The sequence below is a fragment of the Dermacentor variabilis genome, chromosome 4, assembly GCF_050947875.1.
Source record: "Dermacentor variabilis isolate Ectoservices chromosome 4, ASM5094787v1, whole genome shotgun sequence".
Taxonomy (NCBI): domain Eukaryota; kingdom Metazoa; phylum Arthropoda; class Arachnida; order Ixodida; family Ixodidae; genus Dermacentor; species Dermacentor variabilis.
In genome coordinates, this window is record NC_134571.1 from 136,910,022 (window position 1) to 136,930,958 (window position 20,937).

Consider the following 20,937-nt stretch of genomic DNA (forward strand, 5'->3'; position numbering starts at 1 on the left):
ACGACCGAACATAAGAGTAGACGTTTTCGCATCATTTTGCTGAGGGCTCGAAGCCTGCTTTACCTCCGCCGCGGGTTGGCCCGGTATTGACGACCTCCGGGGTCGACCCGAAGGTCGTCACTTTTAGTTTTAACCTCCCTCGTTTATTTCGCTGTTTAGATACTGGTAAGGCACTCAGTGACTGCATTCTACATGCTTTGGCATTCATATCAAGATTAAGGATAGCCAGGCTTCTCGCGTGAGACGGATGAGCAATTGTTCTCGGTTTGGGCGAAGATATAGGGCCCTTCACGGAGAAACGCGTGGCGCCTGAATACATCAAAAAAGCGCAGTGGATTGTTCTAGCGGCCGGGCTACGTCCGAACAAATGCCCTTGGCAACAATAACACGCCATTCTGCAAGTAGGCTGCACCAGGTCCACAGCGCAACATAGCCGGAGCGCAAAGCTTTCTGTTTCTTAGACTACTTAGGTGAAAGAGCGGACCAATTTTTCGCGTGGTTCTAGCGATGGCGTTTTCTACATTTCGTTTGGATGAATACAGCTTCGCTCAAATAGAAGAAATCCTTGAGCAAAGAAATAGGAGCGGCTTTCACGCTTATTATGAGGTAAGCATGGGTTCCATTTCTTAGAGCTTTCGTGAAAATTAAGTTTGTAAGTTAAAATATATTGTTTCCCTCTCTAAAGAGTTATGTAAGAGCTTGCAGCAGGGAACGCAAGAACTTAATCTTACCTTTGCATGATCGACACTGCATATACACGGGAGTGTCACATGACAATATTAGGTATAAACATCAGAAATACGAAGATGAATAGAGGGAAATGCTCGCAAGCAAGTCTCCGTACGCAAAGTTCCTACGGAGACCGTACGGGCGCTATGTGTTCATGATCTGCTTCGTTGGAGCTCAGATCGCCCTGCTGCTCGGCAGTATTACGCACGGGCAAGTCTGAGGACGCTACAAAAATATCGTTCCCGTTCCAACAGTAATGACCTTTTCTGGTCCTGAGGCGGAGAACTCAAACCATAAAATGTGGCAAGCAGAAAGCATGTCATGCGGGCTTGAGAACGCAATGGCCGCACCTACGGCCAGTGGCACTACTACCTAACACCAACCAAGCCACGTACGATGTGCTGATCCCAGGATTCAACGCTTGAAGTGCGCATTTCCTATTATTCTCCAAGTGAAAGCTGATGAAGAATGACACGGGAGCAGGTTGCCTGACGAAAGCTTACTGCGGGAAGTCATGCAGCTATTCGCTTTTCTTCTTCTTTTTTCTTGCCACAGATTCAGTGTGGACGCACGTGACCGCGCTTTGCGTATGGTCACATGGCAGTGCCCGTTGATGTGGATGTCGGCAATTTCGAAGCTATCAAGTTCTTTTCCTGCAGTGTCTGGTCCATTCTTTCTCAATGCTATTTATTTTGGGTTTGTGCAATGATTATTCAAAGGCAAAGTAATGATGAAAATTGGACGGAGTTTCCGAAATATATACTCGATTTTTCGTCACTCTAGGCTTAGCGGGGGACGGTGAGCTGCCTATAGGTGGTCTTCATCCCGCGACGTCAAGGTGATGCGGTAGGGCTGTCGTCAGTAGTGACGTCAGTAGAAACAAGATTTGGCATGTATCTGCTGCAGCCTTTAATGTGGAGACCATTCAGCCCATCCTAATGGAATGCAAAGGCATTCAGCTAGTGAAACCCGTAGGTACACTATCCAGGAGCGCTTGGATTTAAAGCGCAGGAGAGCATGAACCGCTCAGCAGCCGAGATGGCCGAGATAAGCATGATACATTTAGAGTGTTAGTGAAAGAAAAAACACAGTAAAGAATTTTACGACCGGATCTGTTACAGGCTTAGGAAGTGGTATAAGGTGGATAGGCAGGCTTTGAGGAAGATAAAAATGGTTAAGATAATGTATCCGGAAATGTTTAAGTGGAGAACATGTATAGCATGCCTGATTCGCTCAAACAGGCTAGGTGTGTATTTTTCACCACCCCGTTTCAAAGGAGACGCGAATAAGTCATCATCGTCGTCACTCAGCCGGGGTAGGCACCCCGCTGGCTCTGCCCATGTATAGTTGCCGCGGCGTTTTCGCACAGGCGTGTACGATTAGCAGTGTTGCAAGAAAGAAAACGGAATAACCTGACGATTTGCGTTGTGGTGGGTTGCGCCAAAGGACACAAGAAAAGAAGATTAAGTGGTTATCTGCTGAAGAAAAACACTGCAAGCAATGGACCACTGCAGTAAATGCGAATGCTGGGTTCCAACAATGGTTATTTGGTTGTGTGCTGCAATGGCGTCGCAGTAACGCGTCAGTGCTATTTTGCGGTTGGCATGGCGTGCTTCATTAAAAGAAAGTGTTAAGACTTGTGAAAAATACGCTAAAGGCAAATATTAAGCTGACCTGTACTGTTAAATTCGCATTGAAAGAACCTCCCAGCGCTTGTTTCGTGTCAATAAAAGACAGTTGAAGAGCAAATTGCGTCTGAGGGGTCCGCATACCTTTAGCGTAATTCAAGTCACCCGCCCGCTGTCGGGGCAGTGGTGGTGACGTGACATACGTCATCATCGCCCTTTACTGCCGCCGCTAAGTAATATGGCGCCCGAGACACTGCGCTGTGTTCTTTGTGCAAAACGCAAACGCGCAGCCATGGACAAACTGAGTAACGGCAGAGCGTTGAATTCTCCGCTGCTGCTTCTTTCGGTGAAGTGGCGTGGATCGTTCGGGCATCCGCGACATCACATGGACGTAAACTTCTCTGGTACTTTCAGTTCGTGTGAGTTTCGCGAGGCAGCAAAACCAGCGCACTGCTGCGCGATAAGGAAACTACTGAAAATCGAAAGCGTGAGCGCCGCAGAGTCGAGCGAACACAAAACGTTTTGAACAACCGCGACGTTGTCAATGGCAACGTTAATGAGTCCTTTTTTTTAAACATCGAATAGAACATTACAAGCAGCATTTTTTACAGTCATGTTATGCAATGCAATGATCTTTTTATTACGAAAAGTTGAGCACCAGTGACCGAACTATAATGAGGAGTGCCTCCGTCATCGGGCTAGTACTTGAATGCAACGGGTGAGTCGCAAATCGTGTCCTGCATTTACCTCTATTTGTCTATTGCTAAAATATTATTCCTAATAAGGCGGACGCCTTAGACGTTCTCGAGCATTAATATACATAATTTGCTTGACTTAAGATTTGTCTTTAGTATCTCGGTTTTAGATTGCCATTATTCCTCCGTCGTTAATTATGACGACACGTCATTTTCCTTATGCCGTAGTTTTTTTTTGTTCATCATCATCATCACAATCACATCACAATCGCAATTTCTTAGTAATGGTTCCAGTGTCCTTCATGCTACTGTCGTCATGTCATCTTTTTCAAGCGCGTCATGGACGCGCCAGAAGTTTACGTCTAGCGATGCGGGTTCCCGGTGAAAACGCGCCCGACTTTCTCGTGTGTTTTATAGGCTGCATGCTAATCAAGTACAGCGCTCTTAGCGAACACCGCTAAAGAAACTAGCAAACTTGTGTCACCTGCACGATCATCACATAATTTCCAGCAAAGCTGTCTCATTTACTTCCAATTAAACCGCAGATTTTAAAACGTTCCCTTATAGGACCAGCCCGTTTGAAGCCTTGCCAGCATCTACTGTCTTCGGGCACTTGGTGATGAAATTTTACAAATGCAGTATTTATTCCACACGCATTTTACTTAGCGGTAACATTGACCATACTGTTTGCCGCATTTTCACTGAATATGCCCTTGTTCGCGTTTGTAGCTTCCCCAGAGCAGCAAGGTAAGTTCCGCTTTGTTTCTAAAACACAGTTATAATGCTGCGGATAGCCTGCATACGAAACCTGCACTTCATACGTTATTTACGATTTACCTGAAGCCTGCCTGAATTTTTAAACTAATATAAAAAGTGTCTTCGTAGTTCATCGAGGATAGCGGGCAGACCTACAAAGAATCTCGAATAGCACAATAAATAGTAGAAAAAGAAAGTTCAGTATTTATCTGCAATCTTTCTAATCATGCCAGAAACATGGACATTTCGTCACACGGGGCAATAACATGACCTATTTTTTTCAGCAAACATAGGCTCCTTCTAAAATAGAGTTATCGCGCGTTGCTTTGGATGTTGAGCTGACAAAGAGTGTAATGACGCTTTTGAGTACTTTAGATTTCGTGCGCTAGTGAAAGACTACTAGCGTAAGGCAGTGCTTACAGATTTAATTGATTACAAAAGCCGCAATAAACTGACGCACTTACAACTTTGCCAAACAGAAACTCAGTGCCTTGTTTAGTTCACCGAAGACACCAGGTGAACGTCGTACATTATAAGGAAATAACGAAAAAAATCGAGGGTTGAATAATTATTCATACCGCTCTTAATTCGGTCAGCAACGTAATACTTTCGGGACACGTTACACTTCAGATGCCCCCCATTTCTGTTAAATATAAATATTGTATAAAGCAAAGTTTTTGGGAACATTGGGAAACAGCTTATAACGGCAGCATGACACTTGCGAACAGTTCTTTAAGAACTTCTCTGCAAAAACTATTTGAGCCACACGCATTTAACTTCGTACGTAAAGTTGCCATAGGGCACCACCCAGTTTCACTAAGTTTGATGCTAGTGGCCTATATAGGGTGCCCCAGCTAACTTTAGCCAGAAACCCGCAGGTGCGTCACCGTCAGCAGGCCTTCGTGTGTTGCGACACCCCGTACCCGAGCACCCGCGCGTTGGATTCCCGCGCATAGCCATGCCCGGTTTAGCCGTGTCTGGGGAAAGGGAGATCCTAAAGGTTCAGCCGCTGCCGGATGTTTCGAACTTTAAGAGCCCCCGGAGGAGGCAACACACTTGTTCGGCCTTTGCTTTATGTAGACGGCACCTACAGACTGAAGCCACCTGGAGGAAATTGGCATTCGCCTTTTGCTGGTCCGCCTCTTCAATATTTTGCTTTCTCTCTCACTGTTTCTTCTTTCCTGTCTTCTTATCACTTCTTATCACTTGTTCGCACTATCGAATTTCTGGGCAGCAGGGGTTAACCTTGTGTGGGTAGCCAGCCTTGGCTATACCATATTTGGTTATAGCAGCAACATACAGCTCGTTCTTACAGGACGTGTTTTACACTTTGTGTGGCGTCCCCTTATTGGGCGCCACGGTGGGCGGGTGGCGTTGCTGCCGAACACTGGACACTCCTTATGGATCACTTCTTTCCGCGACACCCTGATCGTCCTCAAAAACGAGGGCGCACCGAACTAATTCAATTCGTTGACCACCGCGGAGAAAAGCTTCCTGAGTACTCAGAAAAAACAGAAAAGTCCGCGAGTGATATCACCATTCCTTGCCGCAAAATGTCTAAGTGATGCCATAGGCCTAGGTTTTAAAGCTACGAAGGTAGCTAGTGGTGAGCTTCTTTTGGAACTGCAGGATAAAAAAACATCATGAAAAGCTAGAGAACATTGCCTCTTTTGGGGACATTCTAGTTACCGTGACTCCGCGCAGAACTATGAACATTATCCGCGGCATTTTCCTGAAGACGACCTGATGGATCTGACAGAGCGCAAACTTTTGGAAGGTTGGAAAAGCAAGATGTGATACATGTCAAACGAATTAAGATTAGGCGTGATGGGAAGCAAATAGAGACAATGTAGCTCATTATCACCTTCGGTTCAAGCGTACTGCCCGAGACAATCGAGGCAGGCTATGTAAAGATCCGGGTCAGACCATGTGTCCGGAACCCTCTGCGGTGCTTTAAATACGACCGATTCGGTCACAGTTCACCGAACTGCCAACGCCACCAAACTTGTGCGAAATGCAGTGCTCACGGACACTCCTCTGAAAACAATGAAACTCTCTGCGCTGTGAAAACTGTGTTGGGGCGCATGCCGCATATAGCGCTCCTGCCCCTCATGCAAAACACAAAAAGAAATTGGGACAATCAAAGCAGAGGAAAGCATTTCATTCAGACGAGCACGCAGGCTGGTATTGTAGCTGCCAAAGAACAGCTCTGCCGATGTGGCGCCTACGGGTGCAACGCCTTAACGGTCTCCGGCTGCTGTCCGGCCCACTCACAGTGACCCGGAAGTCGCGACATCTGCCCCCTCGGCGGCTGCGGTTAGCACTGCTCCGCCATCCCAGAACAACGGGCCATTGACTCCCGGGCTGGTGGCCTCAAGGGTATCGTCCTTTGAGAAGAGGCCCCCTCATCAAACAAACCGCTCACAAGAGCTGTTGTTCAGCGCCTCGGACGAGGTGATGGACACAACACCCATTCAGACAGTGCCCTTCGTGCCGAAAGAGTGGCGCAAATCCATCGACAGCTCCAGAAACGACAAACCTTGCATCACGGCACCCAGAAAGTGCTCTGTGAGCTAACTCCTTTTTCTTAAGCACACAGCACCAAAACCACAGTCAATATGGATGCACAAATATTACACTGGAGTATAAGAGGCCTCCTCCACAATGCCGACGACATTAAATAGCTCCTACGTGTACGATTCAAAGGTGCTGTGTGTTAAAGAAACACACCTCAAACATTCGCAAGCAACTTTTCTCCGACAATATGCAGTGTTTGGAAAGACCTCGACGACACTGTCGTGTCGTCGGGTGGTGTGGCTATCATAGTCGACAGAGGCGTTCCCTGCCGGGAATGAAAACTTCGTACGCCTCTAGAGGCCGTTGTTGTCCAAGGGGTGCTGTTTGACAGGCTAGTCACTATTAGCTCTGTATACATCCCTCCTAATTATCAACCTAATAAAACCGAATTTCCAAACTACATAGATGAACTTCAGGCACCCTACACTCTAATAACAAAAGTTCCGGGCACTCTCTTTGAAGGAATAACTGCTTGTCCCGTATTTCACTTTTTGCGAGAGGAGATCGACCCTCTTTGAGAGAGAGTGGGTCAACTCCTCCTGACAGAGTTTTGTTACTCCACCGCAAGGGAGTGCTAGTACTCTTCCACAGAGTGCCAGTACTCTCTCCACAGGGAGTGCTAATACTCTTTTGCAGAGTGCTAATACTCTCCTCACAGGGGTAATAGTACTCCCCTAGACCGAGTGCTTCCACTCCCCCAAAGCGAGTACTTCTACTCCTCCAAGCCGAGTGCTTCTACTCCCCCAAACAGTGCTTGTACTCCTCAGAACAGAGTGCTTGTACTCTTCCCAATAGTGTGAAAGCACGATGTAGATCCATGGTCACGTTTGAAGAGATTTGCAATACTCACATGTGGGAAATATTTGATTCCTTCATAAGCAGCTTCCGCACTTATGTTTGGTGAACAAGATGTTCTCTGTAGGCGCCGAGTTACTGGAATGAAACATTTTCTCTCTTAAAAGGACAAAATCTTTATTGATCAGTCACAAGACAAACTGAATAATGATTTGAGAAACATACTGACAAACACATAAAGTCAGATTTCAATGATGCCCATGAAGTTGAGAACATATTTTGCAATAAAACATAAGTATATTCTCTAACGTTTCATCAGTATTACAGTGTACAAGTATCCTTTAATTTCAATTGGCTCTTTCTTTACAAAAATATACAATGGAAAGTTAAACATAGAACAAACGTGTGCAAACTCACAAAGCATTTACACTATGATCGAAGAGAAATATGCGCCACGTTACTGGCCAGCAAACGCATTTCTGGCACGAAACGCGTGCACTTATATGGCAGAGGTTACCAGATGAGCTGCTAAGCATGGGGCTGGTAATGTAGATAAATTGTGCAAGAAACTTGTTTTCGTGTGCCATATTCTAAGAGCAGCTCATATGATAGTGTCCTGTACAGCGCATGGATGTTCCTGACTGAGAGTACAGTGCATTTAGAATTGTGTTGTATATTCTCATGTGAGGCCGCATGTCTAACTTTGCTTATATTTCAGAAAAAGTTATTTATGTATGGGGTGCACCCCATTGTTTCTAAGTGTGTCTTGTCGTGGCTCTGCGGCAATATCCTGGGGACCCGGTCTGAAACCAGTACAGAGGCGTATTATATTTCCTATTCGGTTGGCCTCCTCACGAAAGTAGTTTCCTGGTGCTGTTGGGATTCATCCGTTACACTTTCTCACAAATAAATAAAATTTACATTATCTGGTGTGTAGCACATGAGTATTAAATTGCAAGGAGCATTGGCTATAAAATCTTGTGCATTCAATTTCTTGTCATATATGGTAGCTTTGCATTCCCACTAGGGTAAGAATGCTATACTTCTGAGGAGCAGCTTGCATAATTACATGATCAATTACTGTGACTCGCTGAGTATGCGATCTCACTAAAGTATAGCATGGCTTCAGATGGTGAACCAAAATCAGATGTCACGATTATGCACCAAAGACAATATAAGCATAAGTACAGACAGAGAAGTGCACGAAAAAACAACGAAGCAGAACATAAATTGAGAATGGCACCATCCTGTTTCACATATCCCTTCCATGCAAGCGGATTTTGCCTGCGACTATGCATATAATTGCACAATGAACCAACTACCTGAAACCAAAGATTTTTCCCTACTGAAGTGGTTACCTCCACTAGCATAATTGGTTGGAAAGTGGACTAGACAAACCACAATTTCTCATTTTAAAAATAATTTGCAATTCCAAGTGAATCTCCCGCTTCTAAGACGTAAGGTGTGCACCACGATGTACACAGATGCCTTAATTGCTCCTTGCTTGCGCTTCGGGAGGCACGAGCGGTTCTAATGAACTGGTTTGATGAGCATGCACGTAAATGATAATGACTTCTTAAACATAGGATTCTCTTCCCCCAATGCTTCCCCTAATTTAGCCATAATTCTAAAACTAGGTGTAAAAATAGATAAAAAGGAAGACATGAAAATCTGCTTGCTTCATGTTAGCATTTAAAATACAGAATCACGGTGGTTTGTATTTGCACACATGCATTCATATGCTGTTAAATGTGAGCTAATAAAGCTTTTAAATGTATGTAAACACCTAACCAAGCATGAGCTGTTGCTTTTTATAGTGAACACAGGAATCATGCTCATTGCAAGCATGTATCATCTCACTAAGCAAATGTGCAATTTCATTACACCATTATTTTTTATCATATGGATATATCTATTGAGAGGCAAGACAAAAAGCAGTCACTTCTCACAACTAATGAGCTTTTTTTAAATACATTTCTAACTTTTCAATGACACTTGCTCCTATGCATTTGTCTCCAGAGAGCATACATGAATTTCCCTTTCCCATCAAGGACAGTACACACAGATACCATGTTAACATGACTGCCTAGAGCACGTGAGAATTTTCATCTTAGTGTGACATACTCTATTTTGATTTTGTTGACGTTTAGTCAAATGGCACACTCAATATACCCACATTCTAGTTTTCTTGTCCAAATTGCATGTCAATGTATTTTGATTCTTTGGCGAGCGCTCCTCTGCGCTATGTGAAGTCGCGCTGGGCGGGCTGTTTGACGTCCTTGTGTGATTGCGGCTGCCATCTTGCGTTATATAAAGCGGGTGCCTGAAAAATATCGTGTGCAAAAGTCCGCACGAGGACGTGGTGTAAAACAACATCAAGACAGCCAAGGTCCTGGCACTAAACGAGAGTCTTAGCTCTTAGTCTTCCTACTGAAATGCATGCAAAACTTCTAAATGACTGCAACAGTCAACTGCTAAACTTCAATTTTTAGATGTAAACAAAAAAGAAATAACTGACAGTTCACCCTCGTCCGGCACCAACGTTAAAATACTCCCGCTAATAGACAGAATATTGGTGATTGTCAAATGTCATAGGCCTGTCATTAGTCTGGTGTGTCGCAAACACGACGTGAAAAATCCTAAGCAGGTGCCCAGTGTGCCCCCGCACCATCTCTGGTTGTGCCACTGCTCAAGCCATAATTTGAGGATCATATCTGCAAACATGATGCTCAGTATGGATGAAAATATGGTCCTCCAGTTCAATGTATATGACTGGATGTGCCTATAAAAAGGGCCAGAAGGCTTGTTATGGCAAGCTTACCCACATTTCGATAATAACAAGAAAGTTCACTGTGGCCTGAAAAGGGCATTAACTTATTTTCATTTATGAAGTGTGCAATGGAGTTCATTTTTTGCAGACTTAAATACTGCTATAGTTTGAAATCTAGCATTTTACATATTTGAAGACATGTAAAAGCTGCAGTTAGACCACAGTTATTAGTTTATTAGACCAACTCTTTGTTTTGTGTACGACAGACGACTGGTAACACGGAATTTAAGCAAGGTTTTAGTTTGATACTTTATTTCTCTACTAAAGATACCAAAGCGATAACCACATTTTGATCTGCCATGCAATAGCAAGATGCACACTTTACGCTTGTAACCCCCAGATGAAGGGTGATTTAGCTGTTCATGTGACATAACTCTGAAACACCAACTCATTAGAAAATGCACAGGCATGTGCAAAACAATAAGTGCATGCAAAGCGCCCCTGCAATTGTAATTCCACACAGCAGCCGTTATATTCGATGCCTATGCATAACTCGATGCTTGACAATTCACCGAGTTCGTAGACATAAGTACGATTTCAGATTCCAAGGCCGCTGTCAGGGCCTTTCAGATGGAAATGGTGGCTCCCCAGGCCCTACGTATCATCCGAAATGCTAAATACATCAAACATCACTCTTTGGCCTGGTTCCCTGCGCACCTTGGAACCATTGAGGGTGCGTCGCTCAACCCCAACGAGGAGGCGCACTCGGCTGCCCGAGGTTTTACTGACCGTGCGCCGGGTAACGCGTCCTCTACTGGGCGACCCGGGCCTCTCTGCTCGTGCAACGAGATCTGCAAAAATAATTATCTATCAAGAAGACTCCTGTCTTTGCCGCACTCCTCGCTGTTCACGGCCCAGGCAGTTACTTTCAGACTTCTGCAAACAAGCACTTGCCCAAGCCCCGCAGCGCTGCACACAATGTACCCAGAACGGTTCCCAAGCCCGGACTGCGCTCTGTGTGGTGGTTATGCGTACTTCGAGCATGTCCTGTGGGGATGCGCTTGTGCCGGTCCCCCTTTCAGCCAAGAGCAAATGGTGAAGCTCATTAGGGCACAGGACCAGGCCTCTCAAATCCTGGCAGTCCAGAGGTCTCGCGAGAGGGCCGTCAGGTTTCACCTGATGGTCCCCGAGTGGGTCTAGCCAGGTGACGTTGAGTTTCCTCGCGTCTATTGTGGACCAAATAAAGTTGTTTCACTCACTCACTCACTCACTCACTCACTCACTCACTCACTCACTCACTCACTCACTCACTCACTCACTCACTCACTCACTCACTCACTCACTCACTCACTCACTCACTCACTCACGGTGTTCGAAAACCGCAACAACAGACATAACATCAGCCATATGATCACACCATTTCAATACATGAGCAAAAACAGTTCAGTCTTAGGGCTAAACGCCATGAGAGCGATTTAGTGCTCGACGGCGACGAGCTACGGCTTCGAGCTACAAAACGGGCCGTCGCTTGAACAGATCGCTCGGTTCTGGAAATCTAGAAATCGTCGCTCGTCTTCGGGAAGTGCTATCAGCAATTAGCCGATAGCGCGAAGCCGGAACTGGATGTACATTGCTCAGTTACTACCGATTGTCGCTCGGAACGAGCAAGCGATTGAATTTTTATACGTGCAAGAATAAGAACCTAGTGCAAGACCTTCGGAAATATTTTATGCCACTTTTTACAGTAAAATACATCAACTTAAATTACTAAAGGACGCGTCACCTAGTTTCGACGCGTGTTTGCAGCCTCCGTTGCGGCAACACCGTGGAGGCGTCGCTCAAAATCGTCGCTCGCACGGAGAACGACTTGTAGGCGACGAGCGAACGCTGTCGCGCGCAACATCGCTTACATGGGGTTTATACTTTATGCAGAATAAAACATGGATTCCTCATGCGTTTTCAGTAAGTTCAAGATTACGCGCCCAATTGACCTCTTGCAGCATTCAGCTGAATGCCTGTGACAAAGTTTCTAACTAGCACTGGTGCGGTACGTAACTTCAGTGGTCGCAGATTACCCATGGGCGAGACAACCTCAACTGCGCGGCTTATTTATAACGAAAGCATGCCGCCAAGAAAATGAGGCGTTCTGTTATGTGACTCCTTAATTCAACAGCGTTCCGTACCCAGTAGACTGCCAAACTGATTAAGTTCAAACACACAAAACGCACGCTAAGCACGCTCCGCATAGGTTCGGAATCATGGGCTGGCGAACAAACCATTTTAAGCACTCTCTAGCCTCACGTCTTATGAAGCATACCATGGTTCTGGCAGCGTTTGCGATTTTCAAAGCTCTTACGGATAGCGGCAAGTGATAAAATCACATGCAGTTATCGCGACGACTGGCTTTTTCGATTGACTTCGAGAGACACAGCGTTTTTGCCTAGTCTGTTGGCAATCGCGGCGCCTAAGCGCCGCGACGACTTCCTGGCGATACCATGTCATATACGCAGAATGTGCACCTAAGGTAGAATTCACTTACCGTGGAGGATTTGTTGTTATATCCAATGAATAGCGAATGACTGTCGTGTTTTTGCGGCGACGCGATGTGACTGACCCACGACCTCCCTTGGATAGCCTTCGTTGCAGCTCGCTGGACGGATCAGCTTTCTCCGGTGCTGTGATGTTCCGCGATGTTAAGCGCGTGCGTGGTGGAGCAGCTCCGAGTGTAAAAGTAGAGCGCTCGATACGCGTTCTATCGAACTGTGGTTGCCTGCTCTCTTAGAAGCAAAACGGTGTGTTCTTTGCTCAGCGTGCGTGAGCGATACATCGCCATGTTCGGGGTCAGCCTCCTACAGTTGAAGCAGGAGATTATGCGACGTATTGTTTTTTATTGCCGTAAGAGTAGAACGCGTATTCTACTCTGTCTCTGGAGGGCAGAGTGAAAAGCTCATTTCACTCTGTCCTTGGTGACGGAGTGAACAATGCATTTTACTCCACTCGATATTTTGCGAGAGTGAAACAACACTTTGAAGAGTAAATCGGCTGCTTCACTCCTGCGATACCCTCCCTAGGTTTTAGAGTGTATGTACTTGTTGGAGATTTATATGCAAATGCACACAAAATTAGCGCGCCATAGGCCGCTCGAGGCACTTCGCGTGTGTTCGCGTGCTTCTTTCACGCTCGGGAGAACACCTTTATGTAGCATGTACTGAGCAACAGAAAGCAGTCTCGAGAGTTTTTCACGTCGCTCTACAATTTTGTCATTGACACTGTTAATCTGATTATGATATTTGAGATGTTGATTAATGAACGACGACCATTTATCTATTTAAGTGGAATGAAAAAAAGATAGTTTTAGTGTCTCCAAGCAAAGGCAAACAACCTTACCTTTATTCCGTCCAACTACGTGGCATTTGCATATTTATTTAATTCTGGCTAAATTTAGCTGGGACACCCTGTATAGTTATGTCATGGCAGTGGACTAAATTATGCGTCGCTAGTAAAAATCAGTCATATATCTACTGGAGTGCTTGATTACGTAATTTATTGCAAAGCGCGTGATTAACCAAAACACTTTCAATTTCCCTACACATTATCCATAACTTTCCCCCTGTTTCCTTAAAATGTAATCTTGGCGTGACGTAGAGTTCCCTCAGGACTCCGGAAAATATACCAGGAAGTGTAAACGTAACGCATTCGAGCGCATCCTTAAAAAATTGTTCGCAAATGTTGGATTTATTTTAGAAGTATTTCATTTCGCACATTAAGTTAATGTAGTTTGTCCCGGATGCTTGTTAATTTTAATTCTGATGGCCCTGGCATTTAGCATGTCAGGACAGGGAGCTAGATTTCGCGCAGCTTGTACAAACCAGTCATAACGCTCCGGAGCGCTTGCATGTGCAATTTATTCCCAATGCCACAATAAACCCACCCACTTCACATTTTGCGTGCACATCACTCTAGACCTGCCTCTTACTTTCGCCGAACGAGCGCCGCGTTTATGGTTTAGCTCATCAAGGACACCTTGCGAAGGGGTACAGTGAACGAAAATACTGAAAAAAATTAAGGTTCAAGAATTATTTCTAACGCTCTTAACAAAACCAGTAGCGTTTAAATTTTGGGAAACGTCGCACCTGAGATTCCCCTTCCCCCCGTTTGTGCTACATGTCACGACTGTGTAACGTAGAGTTATTTATAGACCGTGGGAAACGTTGCTGATAACGGTAGCGTGACACTTGCGAAGACTTGCTGAAGAATTATTGTTTTTACCAAAGCTCTATTTGTCCACACGCATTTAACTATCTATGGCCATACATTCACCACACACGTCCTCCCATTTTTGCTAAGTTTGATTTTGGTAGCCTATTTAGTTATGTTAAGGCAGCGGGCTAAACTTTGCGGAGCTGGTAAAACAAATTCTTAACGCTTCGGAGCACTTATATCCGTAATTTATTGGAAATGCCGCGATTACGCCACATATGTCGAGCTTTCCGTATACGTCAGTTGTAACCTGGCTCGTCGTTTTGCGCAATATCAATATAAAAAAATGCCTGGTCTAGTAGGCAGATGACCCAGCAGAGTGACAAATAAAAATATGGAAAATACGAGTGCTCAAGTTTTTCGCAGCGTTTCTATTGAAACCACGAACACGAACATTAGGCCACACGTTACATTTAACATTGCCCGTAGTTTCACTAAGTTTGAAGCTTGTGTTTTGTGCAGTCCTTTTAGGAGTTTTACGACTTCTTAGGACTTTTAGGAATTTAGGCAGTCGAGTATGGCAGTCTAGAAAGCTTGAATAAGTAACTTTCTACAAAGGCATCCAGCTACAGAGATGAAACATTTATCGTTCTACATGCATTGCATGTTTGGTACTTCAGTCGAATATAAGCGCCATGCTTCGAACAGCTCGTCCGTGAAACCGGGTAACATCAAATACATGCCTTTCATGAAGTACAAAAGTTGTGAGAAGACCAGTATTCAGCAAATTTTCAAAGCGCATAATTGTCGTGCACATTTCAAATTTTAGGTAAATTACGATTTCGCTTAATTACAAAACATCTGCCCTTTATGGCACTCAGAAAAGAGCGAAAACATTTCCAATATTTTCTATAATGCTTCGAAAGGGGTCGAAAAGGATGATTTACAATTTTCATTTCATTCTTGACACAGCCATGATATATTTCGAGGGTATTGCCTTTAAGAATTCGCATATCCTTGATCATACATACGTAGTGACCGATTTCAATTTTCAAAAAACCTTCAAAACAGGCATGAAACGTTTCTGAGAACTTCTTGCCACATTAACAACTTCGCTAATAAATTAGCCTAAACATATTTCCATAGCGCGTGGGACCTAAATATTTTGTAGCAAACCAATTACATATAATATAAACGCTGAAGAACTTTATATGCCAGTCATCACTGTTTTATGAGAGGATATTCACGAAGATTATATTTTAAGGAAATCAGGAGAATGTTAAGAACAATATTATGTGGATTGTTAACCGACAAGCTAGGAGCAATGAATACGAGGCTGAGGCTTCGTAGTACCCCAAGTTTACTAAATTTCTTCATAACGTCCGCAGGATGGATATGACCAGAACAAGTTCGTCTGTATCGCTCCCTGGTACATGAGCAATGGATCCATGCTGACTTCAGTGCTCAGGTACCCGTCTAAGAAAACTGGCGAACTAACGTGAGTACGGTAATTTATTCCTGCATATTTCAGTGTTAGTGCGTGATGAAACTTCACACATAGACTGGGACACTAGTGTGCAAAACTGGGAGCAGTGTTCATTGACACGCATTCTCTTTCGCGTGATATCGCCGAGCACCTTATATCGCCGAGCCGTCTATCTTATGCATTGAACGCCCGAATTCGGTGCTCGATAAAAAGTAGAAGTAGTAGGAAGTAGGTAGTAGTAGGTAGAAAGTAAGTAGTAGTAGAAAAAGTAGCAGAAAAATAGAAAAAGCAGAACATATCGCTCGATAAATGCGGACGTAAATGCGGTTAGCATTGAAGCAATGTATCGATAAACCGTACTGTCAATGCCGAAACATGTACGCACCAGGGCCCCTCTATCGCGCTTGTTACTGCACACGGTGTTCCATCTAGCGGTGCCGCCACAAAGGGCGCCCGTGGCGCGTGCTGAATTCTGCTGAACATCGGAAAAATGCAAAGGCTCATTTTTATCTTTGTAGAGTAGTACAAACCCAATGGCATGCATTTGCTCAAACTCACAACAAGGAGGTTCGCTGAATGGTGGCACGTACCCACTGGTGCACGCCATCTGACACATACCCAGTGGTGCAAGTTAGAATGAAAATTTTCGATGAGGAGCAACACAGCCCGAGTGGATCATATACAGTGCTCCAAGTCCGTGGAAAAGAGATTCATTGATTGGGAGAGACAGAAGGAAGGCGAAAGGCACGGAGGTTAATAAGAGGTGATTATTTTCGATCAGAGCTCGCTATCGCGATTGCGAGCGATCTTCTCTGTAAATTGCAGTGGGGATAGCGGTACGTGCCCGTATGACATATCCTGCGCAGCATTACCAGAGTTAATGAGACGCCACAGAAAGAGGCATACAGTGCCATACAGCCCGTTGGTCTGACGGTTGGTTTCAAACCTTACTTCAATAACGCAGCATCCCAAGGCGTTACGTGCTCACAGGCCACGGACTACTGAGCGATCTAGGTTTCTGGAAAATCCGTTAGATAGGTAGATAGATAGATAGATAGATAGATAGATAGATAGACAGACAGACAGACAGACAGACAGACAGACAGACAGACAGACAGACAGACAGACAGACAGACAGACAGACAGACAGACAGACAGACAGACAGACAGACAGACAGACAGACAGACAGACAGACAGACAGACAGACAGACAGACAGACAGACAGACAGACAGACAGACAGACAGACAGACAGATAGATAGATAGATAGATAGATAGATAGATAGATAGGGCGTGGTGACCCCAACGAGAAGAATGAGGGCCCAGTCGCATGCTTTTAGTGTTATCCATAAATACACAGCGAAGACGTTGATTTGGGCAACATTGATGCATAACTTAAATTGAGGACGATGCGACGAGAAAGAAGAATGATGGGTGTAACGTTAAGGGATAAGCAAACAGCAGATTGGGAGAGGGAACAAACGCGAGTTAATGACATCTTAGTTGAAATCAAGAAAAGGAAATGGGGGGGGGGCATTGGCAGGACGCGTAGCGAGAAGGGAAGCTAACCGATGGTCATTAAGGGTTACGGACTGGATTCCAAGGGGAGGGAAGCGTAGCAGGGGGCAGCAGAAAGTTAGGTGGGCGGAAGAGATTAGAAACTTTGCAGTGACAACATGGCCACAATTAGTACATGACCGGGGTAGTTGGAGAAGTATGGGAGAGGCCTTTGCCCTGCAGTGGGCGTAACCAGGCTGATGATGATGATGGTGGTGATGAGGATGATGATGATGCATAACTTGTGTGTCTTCGTTCTCGTCTCTTGTCCTCGTGTTATTTTTTGCGCTTTGCCTAAGTTATGCAGTAGTAACTAGCCCAGCAGTCTGATCTCTTGAACCTTGATGCCAGTTCCAGCCTTTGGTAGCCTTCGGTAACCTTTCGCGTTCGTGTTTTTTTTTTGTTGCTTGCCTGCAAGAGGGTCCAGAATAGATTTCGGCCTCGAAGTTTTAAAGCTTCAAAACACAAGTCGCTAACTGACCGAAGTGTGATGGGCGGGATTGCTTCGCCAAATGCTTCAGAACACACCAAAGAAAAAGAAAGGGGGTGAGCGGTGCCTGGACACCGTCATAGAACACGCCTTTGTGCCACCACGTGCCACCGCAAGAACTTCTCGCAGTTAATAGAAGGCTTCAGGAATGAAGGCTACTGACCGTATTGTAGTTCTAAAATATATTGTACGTGCCTTTTAATATGAAAATAATTCGAGTCTTCAATGTGATAAGCGATGTGTGGTGGCATTGTTGACAAAGAGTTAAGCCAGCCGCTGTAAGACTAAAGAGTTCGGTGAGCATGCACAAGAATATTTAAATAAACGGGTTATCCAAATATATTAGAAAAAATATCGCAGTTAGCAGTTTGGACTTATTCCCTTAATTATCAAAACGCACAAACCTGATAGGCCTTTTACGAGCGTTTTGAGTGAAGTGTAGGGGGGGGGCGCCTGGCCACACTACTTTATCTGATTCCTGTTGCGCACCATGAAGAACTTTCAGGTGGCCAATCAGTCCTTTACAATGAACTCGGCGTGTATGACTGAATTCGATGAGGGTGGCAAGAATGTCCTGTTAGCCCTTTTAAGTGTGCATAAAGGTTCATTCTGTTGTATTTCTCATGATAAATTGTGCGTTCGCCTCTCTAAGGCCTTATGCTGAAGGAAACGGAGCTGTTTTTTAAGAACTACGCTTGTTTGTCCGGCAACAAGATTATAACACTTTTAGAAGCTTAGATGAATGTAACTTATACTGAGCTGGACAAATAGTTTTTTCTTGTGCTTGCAGAGAAAGGGGATTTGTTATGAGTTTTCCATAGCATTAATACGGCGGACATTTTCTGTTCGATAAATTGAACAGTTTGGACAAAAGATTCAACACAGTGTGTTTTAAAGAGCTTTAGATATGCTAAATTTTCAAAGGAGTGTGATGTGACAGAAAAATGTGGTGGTCACCGAAATATTATGATTCTTCAGATAATGTTGGTGGGAAGTGCATTTTTGATGTGTACTCATGGGCGGTAGTATTAGGTTATTAATGAGCAAGCATTCCCTGGCAAGCTCACCTGCTCTCTCACTCGAAATGTTTAACGCCCTAAAGTTATACAAAAATGCGTAATTTGTCAAGTTATGACGTTTAATCGTTATTACAGTGGATATGTAAATGATTGGTACCTTTCAAGCCATGTGGAACAAGAGTGGAACAAGTTCAAGCGAAAAATAACATTAAAACAGGATACCTACAGAGATGCAGAGGGCTTGCATGGGGAAGCTTATAGTAGAAGTGGGTCGACAGAAATTCGGAGGTGGGTCAACCTGAAATTTGGATGTGGGCCAACTTAACATTTGTGGCTAGGCGGACTTGTAATTTGCAAGTGGGCCAACTTAAAATTTGGAGGTGGGCAAGATTTTGGGGGTGGGCGGCGATAAAAGTCTGACAATTGTCTATTAAAGCCTAAGCATTCTTTACTACCGGAAAGGACATGTGTACACGCGAATAAGCTAGCAAAAGCAAGTAAGAAAAACTAACCAAAAATGAAGTCACAGCCGAGCCGTACAATGATAACGCATTAGTAGACAATTCTCAGAATTTGTGTAGCTTTTTAGTTTAAAAGAAAACTGAAGATCAATATACACCGTGCCCATTTTTTAGTACAACGGAAAGCTTACCGGTGAGAGTGCCTAATCATGAAGCGGTAACAGCGAAAATACCGTGAAACATTCTTCAGAACTTCTCGAACGGCAGTGAGGATGTAGTCGGCAGTGAGGGTCTAGAAAAGCGTGCATTTCAAAGTCGCTGGTCAATGTTGCAGGGGACGCATGTATTCGACGATAAAGTTTGGTCGTGGCTGAACGAAAGGGGAAAAGGGGAGTACTCGAAGTGTCCTGGCCAGAACCCCTAAAGTGGATGTCGCAAGTATATAGCACTTGAAAGTCCTAAACACGCTTCGGTGTTTCCAACAAAGAATTGCGCTCTTGAGACAGTTTTCTTGGCACTCCCATGGTTTCCGTCGCGTTTAATCTCGCGGTGATGCGTTCATTGCTTGTTCATTGCCTTAGTGTCAGTGTTCGAATTTTTCGGCTAACCTTGAACTGGAGTAGCAGAATCGGGTTGTTTACAAACTCTTCATCTAACGCCCGCAATCAAGCCTGCCTACCAAGATGATTAGGGTGTTGCTTTCATAAATGGAAAGTGAATTGCTAAAGACTATGGTGCATCCCGAAACGAATGTTCTTTTTTCAGGGACAATTCAGAGATTAGCCTTGGACGGTACAACCGCCACAGGTACGACAGGATCAAAATACTCTTCGAAAAAAATAATGCCATTTTTATGGATTATGTTCGCGATGAAAACTCTAAGGATAAGGTCAAGCTGACGGACAAGAATGTAATAGGGTCTCACGTCTTCCGATTTGTCAGAGGTGATGACGAATTAACGGTACGTGCATTTTCGTTCTTTCATTATTTTGCCGCTGCCGCACGTTTTGTCACTTCCCGTGTACCCACAGCGCTAGCTCCCTGACTTTGGTGGTGAGCTGCAGATCAAGAGATCAGACATACAACCCTTGTCCCTGCGGCCGCATTCATACGGAACGAAGTGCAAAAACATTTGTCTACCTTGCATTTGGCGCACGTTAATGAATTCTAGGTTGCCAAAATAAACCACAGCCTCGCGTTACAACGTGCGTCATAAGAAGACTGTGGCTTTAGCACGGGAAACCAATGAATTTGATCTGATACGATAGTTTTAGCTATCGATAGCGATAGCTAGTTTTAGCGATAATTTAGCTGGGCGGCACAATTAAGAGCAATGTATTTAAATATTGTTACACTGCTAAAATCAAGGGTTCACATATGAATATCTATTTAGAGTATTTAGAAGTAAGGCAACAATGCACAATCAAGATAGCTACCATGACCAATTTTACCTTGACATGTCAAGTCTTCCGCTTCTGTCTTTGGCACCACTCTTGTAGCGTAACCTAATCACCGGCTATGAACATGTAGTATCGGCTCTAGTTATGGTGCAGGAGACCTGGTGGCAAAGTAAGGCTTCAGCAGAGACAAAAGCACAACGTCAGCGGGGATGCGCGAGTTCAGCAGGGCAATCTCGTAGTTAGCATCACCAAGCGGACGTAATATTATATGGGGCCCTGTGTAGCGCGGTAGCCACCTTTTAGACAAGACGATGTGGCCACATGGTGTCCATAGGACTACAGAGCCAGGGGGAAATCGAACGTCCAGTTGTCGG

General features: G+C 44.6%; 1 protein-coding gene across 2 annotated transcripts in view; it reads left to right on the forward strand.

The window, feature by feature from the left end:
* The first annotated feature begins 410 nt into the window (after window positions 1-410).
* LOC142577974 (uncharacterized) overlaps window positions 411-20,937 on the forward strand; it is a 61,571-nt gene continuing 41,044 nt past the window's right edge. For both annotated transcript variants that reach the window (XM_075687399.1, XM_075687400.1), the window contains exons 1-3: window positions 411-606; window positions 15,539-15,648; window positions 19,929-20,124. In XM_075687399.1, coding sequence (XP_075543514.1) covers window positions 508-606; window positions 15,539-15,648; window positions 19,929-20,124 — 405 coding nt within the window. In that variant the 5' untranslated portion in view covers window positions 411-507. The remainder of the gene's footprint in view (window positions 607-15,538; window positions 15,649-19,928; window positions 20,125-20,937) is intronic.